Source organism: Oryx dammah, unplaced genomic scaffold, assembly GCF_014754425.2.
Source record: "Oryx dammah isolate SB20612 unplaced genomic scaffold, SCBI_Odam_1.1 HiC_scaffold_2, whole genome shotgun sequence".
In the NCBI taxonomy this organism is placed as follows: domain Eukaryota; kingdom Metazoa; phylum Chordata; class Mammalia; order Artiodactyla; family Bovidae; genus Oryx; species Oryx dammah.
The window spans coordinates 29,787,990-29,803,496 of record NW_024070186.1 but is presented as its reverse complement, the minus strand read 5'-3'; the positions used below and the strand labels follow the sequence as shown (position 1 = coordinate 29,803,496).

General features: G+C 42.7%; 1 protein-coding gene across 6 annotated transcripts in view; it reads right to left on the bottom strand.

Moving 5' to 3' along the window:
* Positions 1-864: 864 nt before the first annotated feature.
* ZBTB38 (zinc finger and BTB domain containing 38) overlaps positions 865-15,507 on the bottom strand; it is a 138,693-nt gene continuing 124,050 nt past the window's right edge. For all 6 annotated transcript variants that reach the window (XM_040233911.1, XM_040233908.1, XM_040233925.1 and 3 more), the window contains one exon: positions 865-7,755. In XM_040233911.1, the coding sequence (XP_040089845.1) occupies positions 4,126-7,755 (3,630 nt within the window). In that variant the 3' untranslated portion in view covers positions 865-4,125. The remainder of the gene's footprint in view (positions 7,756-15,507) is intronic.

Genomic DNA, 15,507 nt, shown 5'->3' with positions numbered 1-15,507 from the left:
TGCCTGGAAAATCCCATGGATGGAGGAACCTTGTAGGCTGCACATGGGGTCACTAGGAGTCGGACACGACTGAGCGACTTCACTTTCCCTTTTCAGTTTCATGCATTGGAGAAGGAAATGGCAACCCACTCCAGTGTTCTTGCCCGGAGAATTCCAGGGATGGGGGAGCCTGGGGTCGAACATCGACGGACACAACTGAAGTGACTTGGCAGCAGCAGCAGCAGCAGCAGCAGCAGCTAAGGTTGGGAGTATGATCTGCGATGACAGGACAGATTTTTTTTATGTGAAAAATGGCTAGTTTACAATAGCATTAAATCATAATTTCATTCCACATTAAAAAATGTTTACAAACTTTTACAAACTGACTTCATAGAGCAATATCCTCAAACATAAGAGTGACCAAATGCCCAAAGTATTGAGGCCTCAGTAAGAAAATCAGAGTTGAGTCCAGGGAGCTGACCCTACTATGGCCTCCCTACAGCTGAGGATGTGACAGCTACCATCACAAGCTGCACTACTTGGTCAGGTCTCTTCCTCATTCCCTGTTCAGTTTACATTAAGCATTTCCCTCTAAGATGCAGAGAAGGAACAAAAGCATGGGCTTTGGAGTCAGGCAGCCAAGGGTTGGGATCCTGGCTGGCTGGCTGTGGGATCTTCTCAAAGTCACTTATAAAATGCAGATAAAGAAGTCTATTTCCTAGGGTCGTTGGGAAAAGACTGAATGAGATAGACTGTGGCAAGAAAGTTGCCAAATATCTGGTAGTTAATACGTGAAATCTGTTTTCTGTGGATGACTGGAGCAGAATACTTCTAACACTCAGGTTTATCATAATATCAGGCCTATCCAAAGCACTAAATGATAACAAGATTTCAGTCTCTTTTATTCTGCTTTTTTTTAATGTCATATTCCATTTGAGTCCTAAGCATGTAAGCAGGTACCATGGAATGTAAACAAGTGAGGAAACAGAAATATACTGAATGAATCATATGTGAAACAACGCTGTGACTCATACAAATGAAATTGCAGCTTGGCTACACAAAAGAATTAACACTAAAATGTTTAAAAAGAGACAACATAAGAATAAGCTATTTTAATCAAGCAAAAACAAATTTATATCCATTAGTTCTAAAAATAAAATTAGACTTTCCAACCCTTAACATCTGCATTTAATAATATCTTCTAACCAAAATACAGATGCTATAACAGCAAATTACAATATATCTTGTACAGCATACAGTATGTTTCACTGTTCACACTTACTTTACCTCTAGTTGGTCGTTATGTACTCAATGCATAAACATCACTTCGAATAAAATTTTCACAATTAACAAAAAATGTGACAAGGCTGTCTTAAAACGGCTCTGCTATAAATTGTATAGAATATACAGAATTACAAAGTCAAGTATTTTTTATCAAAATATACACCCCTCCCTGAAACTAACACAAGCTATCAACATTTTAAACGAATAATACAATTATAGAAAATATTTGCAAAATTATTTTTTCATGTATAAATATTCTGCCATATTTACTTTGGTCTAGAATTATTAGCATACAAGTCCACTTAAAAAATATCCACATGGAAGGGCTGGGAGACATCATTACATGTAATCGTTTTATATTTAGTTACTTCAAATCAAAATGACTGAAATACAGAGTAATTCTTGATTCATAATCCTGACTGAGATAAAACAAATTGGTAGATCACAGGATTGCTTATTCAGTTTTCTAATTATCAATTCAAAATGATCTGCATAAGCCCTTTGTGACTATCTCTTTAACAAAACCCAGATGAATGGTTCAGGTGTACATATATACAATGTATAAAATAAAGTTGAACTCATTTGCATTTTCCATTTTCCTCTATTACATAATACTGTTTGTAAGTGAAAGTAGATGAACAAAAGATAAATGCAAATACAATATTGGGGTTATTTAACAACAAAGTACTACAGTATAAAAAGATCAGCTTTGATTATGTCCTCTTCTGGGTGTTTAGATGCTTTCTGGTCCACCCCAATCCATATGAAGTCTTCTTTGTGGAGACACCACAACACTTGAAGAGAGAACCCAGAGTCCTTCAAGCCATTTCTTCACAATGGTAACCTTGCAACCTTGGGTAACCTTGGGTTTCCAGCTGTCAAATCCTGTGAACACGAATGGCTGCAGGTCATCCTTGAACGGGGTTCCAGATTCTGTTCATACTGGTGTTCTGGTATCAAATGGATAAGAATGTTTTCTCTCTCCCTCCTATTCTGGCAGTTTAAAAAGTTAAAGAATCATGATTTCCAGCTTCCCAGGAACCTAGTCCATGTGACGGAATATCCTATAGGGGGGTTAGATTTTGAGGGCAGTGTTAATGGTGTGGGTCAAAGAAAAAGAACATTAAACACGTAAGTGGGTTTTTAGCAAGGGGGCTGCAAGTGGCTCAGTCATGTCCGACTCTGCAACGCCATGGACTGTACAGTCCGTGGAATTCTCCAGGCCAGAATACTGGAGTGGGTAGCCTTTTCCTTCTCCAGGGCATCTTCCCAACCCAGGGACTGAACCCGAGTCTCCTGCATTGCAGGTGGATTCTTTACCAGCTGAGCCACAAGGGAAGCCCAAGAATACTGGAGTGGGTAGCCTATCCCTTCTCCAGCAAATCATCCTGACCCAGGAATTGAACCAGGGTCTCAGTTGTCTGCAAACATGAAGACAAGGCATCTGACTTGTGAATATATTCTATGTATTTCTGAAGCATGTCAGTCAGTCATGGAACCTCGTCACTTCACATTCTATCTCCCCACCCTCCAAAGACAAAGCTCCATTTGAGGCAAGGAAGGTCATCACTTCCTACCCACTCAAGTCATTATTGGGTGGGGCGGGGGGGGGGGGTGTTTCTGTTGTCCTTTATTTATTTTTTAAATAGTATATGCTTGTGGGCTGCATGATTTCCAAGAAGGCTGACAATTGTAGGGATTAGGCTTTCTGTCACTTTCAAGTGCCTGGGAATTCACCACCATACATGTGCCTTGCACTTAATTTCCAAGACACTCCTTCAGCGATACAGGAGATGCCAGGTTTTACTTGAACCCTTGAGAATGGTTAAATCTATCTGGAAAGACCTCCACGTCCATGGCCTTGTGATGGATGGAAGACTTCAGGGAGTTTCAGAAGAATTTGACCTTCATTTTCTGAAGTGAGGCCTCTAGAAAGTAATACACAGCACAGCACAGGTAATCACAAGTAACTTCTGGGAAGGTTCTCCCCCGTGGATAAGGCATGACCTATGTTTTTTGGGATTTGAGAAGACCGGTTCTAGTAACAGCTCAGCCATAACTTCAAGAGAACAGCATTCCATCTAAAAGCATACACATGCTCTGAAGTCATACTCAAAATGCTTCCTACTGATTTTTACATCAGTTCTCATTATTTGCAGATCTATTGCTCATCATTATAATTCACTACAGGGGACATGGACAGTTTAAAGTTATAGTGCTTTATATCTGTATTTTACAAGGTTTGTGTTGCAGAAAAGTAGTTCTAGATAACGTATGAATATCCTACTTGGGTTACTCATTTCACACGTATTTTCAGCTATACTATTATTTCATATGTACCCATTAATTTAAACAACTTTTAATAGTGCAGAAGCTGGATGAGAATAATGACTGTCATAGCTCATTTACCTTTTAACATATTTATGAAGGTGACATTCTCATGATATCTGAACCCTTATATCTCCAGTTACTAAAGACAGTTCAGCAGCCAGCTCCTCTGAGCACTCACCAGAAAGTTTTAAATTACGCTAAAATTAAACTCTTTTTTCCTCCCACTGGCAAAAATATCACAACTGAGAACTTCATAAACTTTCACGACACTTGGGATACTGGAAGATTCGGCTATTTTGTTTTTGTGTACTTTGCATGAAGTTAATGCCAAAACCCAGAGAGGATATTAGGATCCTTCTTCTGGAATTTGAACAAATGAGATTTTCTTTGTTACATTTCACTCCTTCATAACTGTTAAGTGAACAAAACTAAACAGAAACAAAAGAAACAGCTAACTAAAAAAAAAAAAAAAAAAAAAGCCCACCAACTTGTATTCTCAAAGGTTTTTTTTTTTCCCCTAAGGATCTCCATTCAAAGGACATTATCAACAACGGTTTGTACATTATCCTTTGGGTCGGTGCCTTCCGAAGCAATGAAATGTGGATTCTCCAGGGGATTGGAGTTTTCCTGGCCTGTGTCACCTTCCACTTTCTCCTGCTGACTGGGGCTTTTGAACAAGTGTTTCTTCTGGTGCATTCCCAGGGCAGCAGCTGTTTTGCAAATTTTGGGGCACTGGAAGCAGGCATAGCCCTTCCCGTTATGCTCCCTGATATGCCTCTGCTCGTGATTCCTTTTCGTGGACAGATACAAAAAACTCTGAAAGCAGAACTGACAGTGGTATCGTTTTTCTCCCGTGTGGATCCTTTCGTGGATTTTGAGGGTCTCGTTCAACGTGAAGGCCTTGTTGCAGTACTGACAGACGAACTCCTTCACGCCCAGGTGGATGCGCTCATGCTTCTGGAGGTTGCCGTGCACGGAGAAGCACCGGCCGCAGGTCTTGCACTGGTACGGCTTCTCTCCCGTGTGGCACCGCATGTGCATCTTGAGGGTGGAGGGGCTCTGAAACTGCTTGGCGCAGAGCTCACATGCATAAGGCCGGGCCGTGAGATGCCGGTGGGGCCTCCCTTGGCTCCCGGCCCCTGAGGCTTTGTCTCCGTCGTCACAGAGTTCACATTGCAGCTTAGGCATCTCTTTGTTTTCCTCTTCCTCGAAGGCCTTCTCCTGCGGAGCCTTGCCCACCGCACAGTCCAGGTCGGCCGGGTATCTACACTTACCGCTCGGGCTCTTGTTTTCGTGCTCCTTCCTCCAGTTGGCCTTCCTCATTTTTCTCAACTGTCTAGATTTCTTCTTGGGTTTGTAGTTGTAGTAGGGGCGCCACGGTTTGTCCGTGGAATCCTGGTCACTGGCATCGTCAAACATCTCGTTCATCTCCATGCACCCGGACTGGCAGAGCCCGAGAGGGTTGTCTCCATTGGCTTCCTGGTCACTCTCCTGGGGCAGTGTCTCCTCCGGTGTTTGATACTTGGGTCTCCGCCCTCTCTTATAGAACAGTTTAGAGCCGAGGATGTGCCTCTTCACAATGGCTTCATTCCCGATTTTCACCGTTATTTGACAAAGGGGTGCGACGCTGCTGTTTGTGGAGGTTCCTGGGAGAGCGGGCTTTGCGATGTAGGTTTCAATTTTACTCGTTTCTTTGATGGTATTTGTAGTTTTGCCCAGTGAGCCTCCAGGATCGGCAGTGAATTTGGACTCCTCTGGTATTTCTCCCCTGCTACATGGGCCGGCTTTCTTTTTCTCCTTCATGCTCTTGGGTCTGCTGATGGCCCTCCCAACTTTGTCTGGCTCGGCGGGCTTGCCATCTTCTTTTGGGATCTGACTGACAGTCTGGTCTGAAGGGGCTCCTCTGGGGTTGCGGCTGGTCATGGCAGCAATGGCATTGCTGTGCATTATCACCGATGAAAACTGGCTGCTGTGCACGATGACCGAGGGGGCTGAGCCACTGTAGCTGATCACAGGGGTGGAGTTCTCACTGCCGTTACTCACTGCCAAAACAGGCACATCCCCTGCCCGGGGGTCCGAACTGACAGCATTTTCAGTGGAAGAAACTGACACCTCTGTGGAATAAAAGTTATTGTCCATATCCACTTTTAAGTCTCCCCTCTCACCCCATTTGGTACCCTCTGTGTTTTGTATACTGGCCGAAGTGGGCACGTCCTGACGTGCTGGTGTTTCCAATGGGATGGCTGGACTGTTGGTCAAGGTGTTTACACTGTCCTGGAAATTCAGAGTAGGTAATTCAGAGCTGTGTGGATTCTGAATAACATAGGGACCAGGTGCAGGCTCATTCAGCTGACTGTTTTCTCGAGCATTATCATAGGAAGAATGTCGGTAGCTCTTGTAAGGAGCCCTCTTGCATTTCATGGGCAGGAGCCTGTAAAGTTTATATGGATAGACACTAGGCTTCAAGCCTCCATTTGCTGTTTTTTTACTGATGGAAAGTCTATGATCAATGGCATGGAAAGACTTCTGGTGGTTTTTGAGTATATAGTAGGTCATAAATGTCTCCAGGCAGAAAATGCACTGATACCGCCTTTCCCCTGTGTGCCAAATCTCGTGTCTTGTCCTGTACTCAGCCAAGGCAAACACTTTGTTGCAGTAATGGCAAGGATATGTTCTCCTCCAGGAGTGAACATTTGCATGTCTTCGGAGGCTGGATAAAGTCACATAACTGCGTTTGCACACCACGCAGCTGTAGAGCATTTGCCCATTAACAAACTTAACCATGTGTTCTGTTTCTGGCAGCGTACTCCCGGGACTGGCAAAGTCACCAATCCTATTCTCAGCTAATAAAGGTTCTGGGCCTGTGAATGAACTTCCGTTCTGCCCGATGGTGGGATAGTTTTCTAAGAAGCGCTGATTCCCTCCAGGAGCGGGCATGTGGCTTGACCTCATGCAGATCTGCTCGTGCCGATCCAGCCTGTTGACGGTGCTGAACTGCTTGTTGCAGTGCCTGCACACCAAGGGCTCCTGGGTCGGCTTGTGAAGCTGCATGTGGGCACTGAGCAAAGTGCTGCTCTCGAAAGATTTGGAACAACAGCTGCAGTTGTAAACGAGAGGCGGCACCTCGGCGGCTGGTGGCCCAGGGACATCAGAGGATTTATTTTCCTCCGCCCTGGGAAATTGGACCTCTCCTTCGTTGTGGCTGGGAGATTTTGAAAGGGAAAGAACTGCTGCTGGCTGCGGACTTTCCTCTTGACGCACCTCCAAGTTGCTTGTTGGAGGGGGTGGTATATTTTCTGGAGTGGAATCTGATTCCTGGGGTACGGAGAGTGTCTTTGGCTTTCGGCATGTTTTCGGTTTTGCTGCAACAGCTTCAGCGTTCTCCTTCCCTGTTTTCGCAGGTGAACTGCTGTCCTGTTCCCGGGCAGGCTGACTTCTGTAAGCCTCAGCCACGGAAGACACGGCAGACACGGCAGACACGGCAGACACGGCGTAGGAGTGCTCAGCAAGGGTGCGCACGGGCTCCACCTCGTGGCAGACGTCAGTCCTCTCCAGGCAGAGGCTGGTGTTTCTCATGGAGTCGGAGACCTTTTTGAAACTTGCTCTCAAGTCCAGTGGAGAGAACATGTTATTACTGTTTTCTGTTTCGATGATGGAAAATGCATTTGTGATCCTTGGCCCGTTAGTGATGGCTGGTTCTTCATGTCTTTTTTCATTTTTTTCTTCCTTAACCACTCCCTTCTCGGTAATGCAGAATACATAGGGACCCGGAGAATTGGAGAAGTTGCGATCAGTAAGATCTTCCAAGAAGGATATTCCCAGCTTTTTCCCAGCAGCTGCAAGATCAGTGACAGTTTCCTGTCTCTTGACGACGACTGTGGAGCTGTAGATATAATTGAGAATTTCTGTAAACACTTCAGCTTTGAGATCATCCAGCTCCAGGACGTGGCTGGAAATACAGATGGTATGGCTCCAAAAGATGTTTTTGAAATAAAGGCTTGAAGCAGCCAGGACATTGCTGTGGGCTTTAAACTTGGTGTCTTCCACAATGATAGTGACATCACACAAAATGCCCCGAATGCGCTGCTCGTTTAAGATGGAGAGCACTGTGTCGCTGTGTAAGTTGTCCTTGAGGTCCCTGGAAAGGGACATGACTGTCATCTAAAAGAAAAGGAGAGAAGTGGTCAGAGATAAAGGTCCTTCCACAAGGAGCTCTCATAGGCTATTTTTGATTTCTTTGGTTTATAGGCTATTTTTTATTTCTTTGAAAAACTTATTTTTTGTATGAAAATACAGGGTTTTGTAGTCTTTCTTTTTAATCGCATTTTGTTGTTGCTCCAAAGACTTGGAGTCAACCTTAGAAGCTTAATCTTTATCTTGCCCCAGCCTGTTTCTCATACCATTGCTCACAGTTGTTATAGTTGGAAATCCTCCCAGAACTTTTTCTCTGACTTTCTCCAAAGTTGTAGGCTACATATACATGTCCAAATTTGGCGGTGCAGGGGGGTGGGGGGGGTGGGGAGGTTCCCTGATAAATGTTAAGGGTCTCATCATCACTCAGGGCTGCTGTGTTGAATTCTTAGAATCAGGCAATGTCATGGTCCCATCACAAGACTCCTGTCTGTTTCTGATGATCCACTCTAATGACTTGATCCAAACATAGCCTGCAATGCAGGAGACTTTGGTTTGATTCCTGGGTTGGGAAGATCCATTGGAGAAGGGATAGGCTACCCACTCCAGTATTCTTGGGCTTCCCTTGTGGCTACTGGTAAAGAATCTGCCTGCAATGAGGGAGACCTGGGTTCTGCCCCTGTGTTGGGAAGATCCCCTGGAGAAGGGAAAGGCTACCCACTCCAGTATTCTGGCCTGGAGAATTCCACAGACTGTATAGTCCATGGAGTTGCAAAGAATTGGACACGACTGAGTGACTTTCACTTTCACCTTACTTCATGAAGCAAGAAAATTATTTAAGTTTTCCTTAACTAAGCAGTGTGTGTGTGTGTGTGTGTGTGCGCGCGCGTGTGCGTGCGCATGCCCTCAGTTGTGTCTGACTCTTTGTGACCCCAAGGACTGCAGCCTGCCATGTTCCTCTGTCCATGGGATTTCCCACTCAAGAATACTGGAGTGGGTTGCCCTTTTCTGCTCCAGAGGATCTTCCCCACCCAGGGTCTCCTGAATTGCAGGTGGAGGCTTTATTGCTGAGCCACTGGGGAAGCTGAAGCAAGCAGTATCTGTAACTAAAGGTATTGGCTGCTCAGGGAAGAAGCAAGAACTGGAGGAATCATTCCTCATTTGTGGCTCTGGAGGGTCTCTCAGTGGAAAGTCTTGGTCTGCGTGACTGAGTCTGACCACCAGAGGCCCCCTGCCCTCTGCACTACTGGCCCGTCTGGGGACCCATCTCATTCCTCTGATTTCCCTTTTATCATAGCCATAGTAGACTGGGGTGTTCAAAAATAACTCTGTGAGATACTAAAGGCAACCAAAATGGAAACATAACACAAAAACAGAGAAGTATGTTTCTGAGTTTATAATACTGTCTAGTCACAGGTTCTTAAACTAGCACAATTTAAAGGCACGGTGGCTCTTGCTCTGGTCTGAGGATCCCCTCGCTGTTGCACCCAGGTCTTATTATTCTCTATGTTCTATAATGAGCCTGGGTTGGCCGGAGCCTACCTACTACTGTTCTAGTGAGGGGCAGTCCAAAGCACCAGCCTTCATGGTTACCTACAGTAAAAAATACATGGTGCGTAGGGACTCAAGACAAAAGTGAAACTAAAACTTACCCTTAAGAGGTGTGATGCTGTCTGTCCTGTTCTATTATCTTTCACTTAAAAAATGCCAACAGCAACTCACCAAACTAATTTCACTATATACTAAGAGATCACACCTGCACTTAAACTGTAGTGCCCTGGCCAAAATACCTGCTCTGGTCTAAAAGACATACTACCCAGCTGCTGTTCATCAAGTCTCTCTCTCTCTCTGATCAAGCGAAGTCCAGAAAGCCCATACAGCTTGCCGCTCTTTAACTCCCAGCGGCCATGTCTTCCTAGCACTGGAGTAAAACATTTAGCTCATGGCATTCATTCAGTTGGAAAGACCAGATGGCCACATTAAAGCCTCTCTTTTCACCTTTTTGTAAAGCAATTATGAGCTGTGCCCATTATGTTATTTAGTGTCCTTTATACAAGAATCCATTTGATACCTTCTTTTATCTCATTCAGCCACTGGAAAAAGTGCATTTCTACTAACAAATTCTTCATTAACCAGATAATGAGAACAATGCACTCACCACGTTTCTTTTTTAATTCTTGAAATGAGGAAGCTTAGTACTAATGTTTACCGTCGACTGTTGTAGCCACCGTGAGCCTGGCTTGCTGGTGTGACCACTGTCTCACTTTATTTAGTGATAGCTCTTCTACTCTTGTTTTACCTGCCTTTACCTGTAACCTTGCATGAATCCTTTCCAGGGATGTGGGGGACTATGTCTTTAAATAAAATTAAATAAAAAGGAATCTTTATGGCCCCCTCTGTACTCCTGAAGAGAGAAAGGGTCACCCTGAACGGATTGCCAGAGTCTATCCTTCACTGGCTTACAAAGATCACTGACCTACCTACTTGGCAGGTGCCTCTTTGGTCTTCTGTGAGGTCTCTGCTTTGGGCCCCTGGGGGATCTACTTTCTCTCCCTTCTCATATCTTCTTCTCCTGTTTGGAAGGGTCGTGTGTGCTCAGCCGCTCGGTCATGTCTGACTCTTTTTGGCCCTATGGATTGTGGACTGCCAGCCTCCTCTGTCCATTGGATTTTTCAGGCAAGACTACTGGAGTGGGTTGCCATTTCTTCCTCCAGGGGATCTTCCCGACCCAGGACTCAAACCCCGTGTCTCCTGTGTTGGCAGGTGGATTCTTTACCACTAGCACCATCTGCGAAGCTTGAAACGGTCAGACCAGATCATAACAGGCTCTAGGGGACTCCCCACAGCAAGTTTTATATTGCAAGTACTAGTTATCATTAGATCTGAGTTAAATCACTCAGGATCACTGAGACTTCAGCACATGGAGAAGATTAGAGGGAGGCCAGCTGGTTGCAAACCAGCTAGTCAGGCCATCCTCTAACTCAGGTAAGAATTAATCCATCCACCCCAGACAGTGTGAGAGCCTGGGAAGGAGTAGATGGCCTCAGCCCCACCTAAAAAGGTGAGATGAGGAGAGTTCGTATGTGAATTCAGAATTTAATTCTCTTGACCATTATTTCTTGAATATTGGCTGAGTGTTATAGGGAGAAAAGAGTTCATTTCTCCTTGGAACAGAGATTCACTGAATACCTGCTGTATGCTGTGGGACAGAAGTTCTTGAACCTGGCCATGCATCTGAGCCACCTAGGAAGCTGTCATCTGGTCAGCACTCAGAGAGTCCCCCTGCCGAGATTCTTGTTTGGAACAGCTGAGGTGAGACCCTGGAACCTATATATATATTTTGTACCTTATTTAGCGAATAAGGAACATTCTGTTTGTCCCCGTGATAACAAATTTGAAAGGCACACGAGTAAACACGGAAAAATCCTGTCTCAGAGGATATTCCTGTGGTTTTTATTCACCAGCCAGAACCAGGTCTGCGGACTGACACTAAAATCCAGCACCGTTACAGAAACAAAAATTCTGCCCCCAAAGGTCTGCAGTATAGCAGGGAAGGTAAGACGGGTTCACACGATGCTGTAAAGCCAAGATTCCCAGTGAAGGTGCAGGGACAAAGAGGAGGGGGCAGTGGCCCCGGGATGGGCTGAGGGAAGGCAGGAGAGCCTCGCCAAAGCCCCTTTCAGGGAGAGGTGACACTGACTTCAGCGCTGCCTGCTGAAGTGGACAAAGCTGAGGAACACGCAGTTCAGTCAGAACGAGGCACAGCTGAGTTTCATGCCCTCAAGAAGCTTGTAATCAAGGAGCCCATGTCACAGTTTGGAACAAAGCATCCAAATCCATAAATGCAAGGTGAAAGGCAGTGACAGTTGTCGAAGATGCAATTTCAAGTCATATTCTACATGTCCGATGTGCAACTGAGTTTGAAGTCTGAAGACCAGAGGGGACCCACTGTGGTGTTTGATACAGGTAGCATTTGGACCATGTTTTTGAAAAAAAAAAAAAAAACAGAAAAGTTGATGTCAAAGAACAGTAAGATTTAACGTAAAAATCAATGTGTCTTTTCTTGAGAAACAGGAAGACTGGACGACAACGAGGCTGCTGCCTGCCTGGCAACCGAGCAGCTGCGTCCCTGCATCACTGCCACCTGCAGGCACGCGCTGCCTTTCCCAGCGCTCACTGCCCGACGGCTTCTCTCAGCACCTAGCCCAGCCTGGTCCCGTTAGCCAGTTTGGTTTGTGCAACTGATGAGAACATGAAGTAAAGTCACATTGGACCCAGAGTTTTGAACAGTCATCCTTACTTTAAGGATATCCCTAAAGTTAGAATTCAGACTTAAATGAGTTCAGGGGGGAGGCAGTCATTCCCACCAAAAATAGTATTCTTTGACTTAAAAAAAAAAAGTGATCTCCTCTGCTATATTTCTTCATTGAGAGTAAGTGAAAACAGAAGTCTTAGGAGTTCTTGCCAATGGAAAGCCCACAACAGACTTCAGAAAAAGAAACAGAAGCTGGAAAGTAGATGAGATTAAGTTTATATGTAATATTCTGAAACATGTACTAAAAAGCAAGTTTTGTATAATATATCTATTATTTTCAGTAGTATCACCGAGATGGAATAAATAAGCATGAAAAATGTTGTTACAAAATTTTTGCTGAGCCAATATTTTAGAAAATAAATCAATCTGTAATTAGATAATTGTGATCATCTGATTTATGTTACTATTTTCCTGAGTTTGTTTTTTAGCTGTAAAGCTTTTAGCATACACCTTCTAAACACACAAATACACGTACATATATATTCACATGCACATACCAACAGATCTATGATTATATAAATATATGAACATGTGCTATTAGAAACAGATTTTATAAGCACAATAAATACCATGAACGTATAATTCAGCATCTAAAACAACAAGACACTTGAGAGAGAAAAGGGGATACAACTAATAACTGTGCCAGATAAACAGGTATACATTGGGACTATATCCTGGGAAATGAGGATGAGGGGTCATCCTGTATTTATATATATATATAAATATACATATCTATATAAACTAAATATAAAATACTACATTATAATTACATGTGTATATTGAGATAAAGTATACCTTATAAGTATTTAAAATGTTTTTAAGAACTTTATAAATATATAATAAACATACTTTATAATTATACTTCATACCAGGGCCATTAGGAAATTCTACTTAATTAGCATATGTAGAATCTGCTGCTGCCTTCGTCTCCTGCATTATTCCAACCTTATATAATACATTCATATTATGTAAGGATGGGCACTTAAGATGCTTTTGATGATTAAAATGACTTTTCTTTTTTCAAATTAATTTTTATTGGAGTGTAGTTGCTTTACAATGTTGTGTTAGTTTCTACTACTCAGCAAAGTGAATCAGCTGTATGTTTACATTTATCCCCTTTGTTGGATTTCCTTCCTCTTTAGGTCACCACAGAGCACCGAACTGGGTTCTCTGGGCTGTACAGTAGGTTCTTATCAGTTATCTATATGTTATATATACATAATATCAATAGTGTAAATATATTAATTCTAATCTCCCAATTCATCCCACCCCCACCTAAAACGACTTCTTCACTTACTTATAGAGTTAACTAGTATTAAAAAAGTTAAAAAAAAAAATCTATGCTGATGGTAAAATATGCAAACAGTACAGAAGCGGATTAAGGGACAAAGCAGAAGGCCCCTCCTCCACCGCTAGGCTCCTCAACTGCACTCCAGTATACCTACAGCACACACAACTCACGCACTCCCCACATGAGTCCTCTTCTGGTTACCCAGAAAGATTTCTACATTCTGCCTGTGTGAAGCTTTAGAAGAAAAACTGCATTTCCTCTGAGGCTCTTCCGTCCTCACCCCTAGCTCCTCTGCCTGGCAATTCCTGTAATTTACTCATCTCAGGTGACATCTCCTTTGGTCAGCCTCCCTCCTCATGAATTTCCAGTCTGGGGTTCCAACCTTTATTGTCGCATGCAATATTGTGCATTTGTACACATTTCTATCCTTCTTATTTGCTCCTTGAGTTTAGGGACAGTCTTGGTACCAATACATTGTTGATTCTGACAATAAGTGAGCAGGGAGACATTGGTTCCTCAGGCCCCGAGCAGCAAATGGCTTAAATAACATACTGTACTTAGAAAGCTACTTGATTTAAAGCTTTAAAAATCAGACCTGGGTGAACCCAAATTCTACTAGAGAGAAAGCAAAATTACTAGGAAAATAAAAATAAATTCCTGTTCCTTTTTTTCCTTCCTAGTTTCATTGTAACCTGGAGGGTTCTCAAAGCATGTTTCATGGATCTCTGGGTCTCCCAAGACCCTTTCAGCAAGTTCTTGAGGTCAAAACTATTTTCATAACCACACTAAGATGTCATGTGTCTTTTTTACTGTGTGAACATGTGCACTAATGGTACAAAACCAAAGATGGGGAAAACTTCTACAACCTTAGCAGATATCAAGCCAGTGACACTTGGATTAAGGAGTAATTATCATTTTATTAAATCGGGACCCTTGAATATACATCTATTATTGTGTGTAAAATCGGAAGGACACATAAAACACTTCTGCTGCATAATGAAAAATGATGACTGCCTTGACAAAAAGCATTTGGTGTTTCCTAGAGCTCTGAGTCAAACTTACCAATTTTTTTTTCATGGAACATCATTTTTACTTGAAAAAAATTGCTGATAAGATAAACCATGGCTATTTAAATACGGTTACTTGGGCAAACGTTTTCTTGAAAATGAAATAAGTGAGTGTCATTTCAAGGAAGCAGCCATTTTGTTGCCAGTAATAAAATCAGACTGGAGCAAAAATCAGAATTTTGGAAAACTTGTATCTACCACAGTGAGCTCAACACTCCTCAATACATAATGACTTTTCTGATGATGTTGGTGGTGACGTTAATGGAAGTGATTTTTGGATACTGAGTAATGAATTTGGAAGATATACATGGCTCAGTGAACCAATATTTTCCAAATGACCAATGCATATTACCAAAAAAAATCATGCATGAGCTAAAAGGTGTAACAGAGAGCCATATATTTACATGTAACAAACTGCAGAAAGTTCACTGATACGGATTCCATGTTGCAATTAACCTTTAAGAAAGTCCTACTGGTAGATACTGGTGTAGCATCAGAGAATATCCACAGCTAACTAAAAAGGTTATTAAAAAAAAAACACCAAACTTCCCTTTTCCAACTACCTAGCTGTGTGAGGCTGGATTTTTTTCATATAGTTCAACTAAAACAACACATTGCAGCTGAATCCAGAAGCAGATTTGAAAATCCAGCTATCTTTCTATTAAGTCAGATAGTAAAGATATAGTATACTTTTGAACAGTACAGGTTTGAACTGCTTAGATCCACTTGTACACAGATTTTTTTCACTAAATATGTACTACAGTGCTACATGATCCATGGTTGGCTGAACCCACAGACGCAGAACTGGAGGAAGGGATTCGGAGGAGGGGAGATTTTGTGGATTTTTGACCCAGTGGAGAGTCTGTGCTGTATCTAACACCTGTGTTGTTCAAGGGTCAACCATATTTGCAAAAAATAACACCACTCTTCTCACTAATTTTTGCTTTAGAAAATAGTTATTTTAAAAATAAAAATGTATCATTTTACTATGTAATTGGGTTTATCATAGTCAATTTTTGAAAGTTAACAAATAGTTTTTAAATTCTCCTTTAAAATTTTGAATGTAACTCAGATAAACAAAAGCTCTTTGGGTCCTTAAAAATTTATAA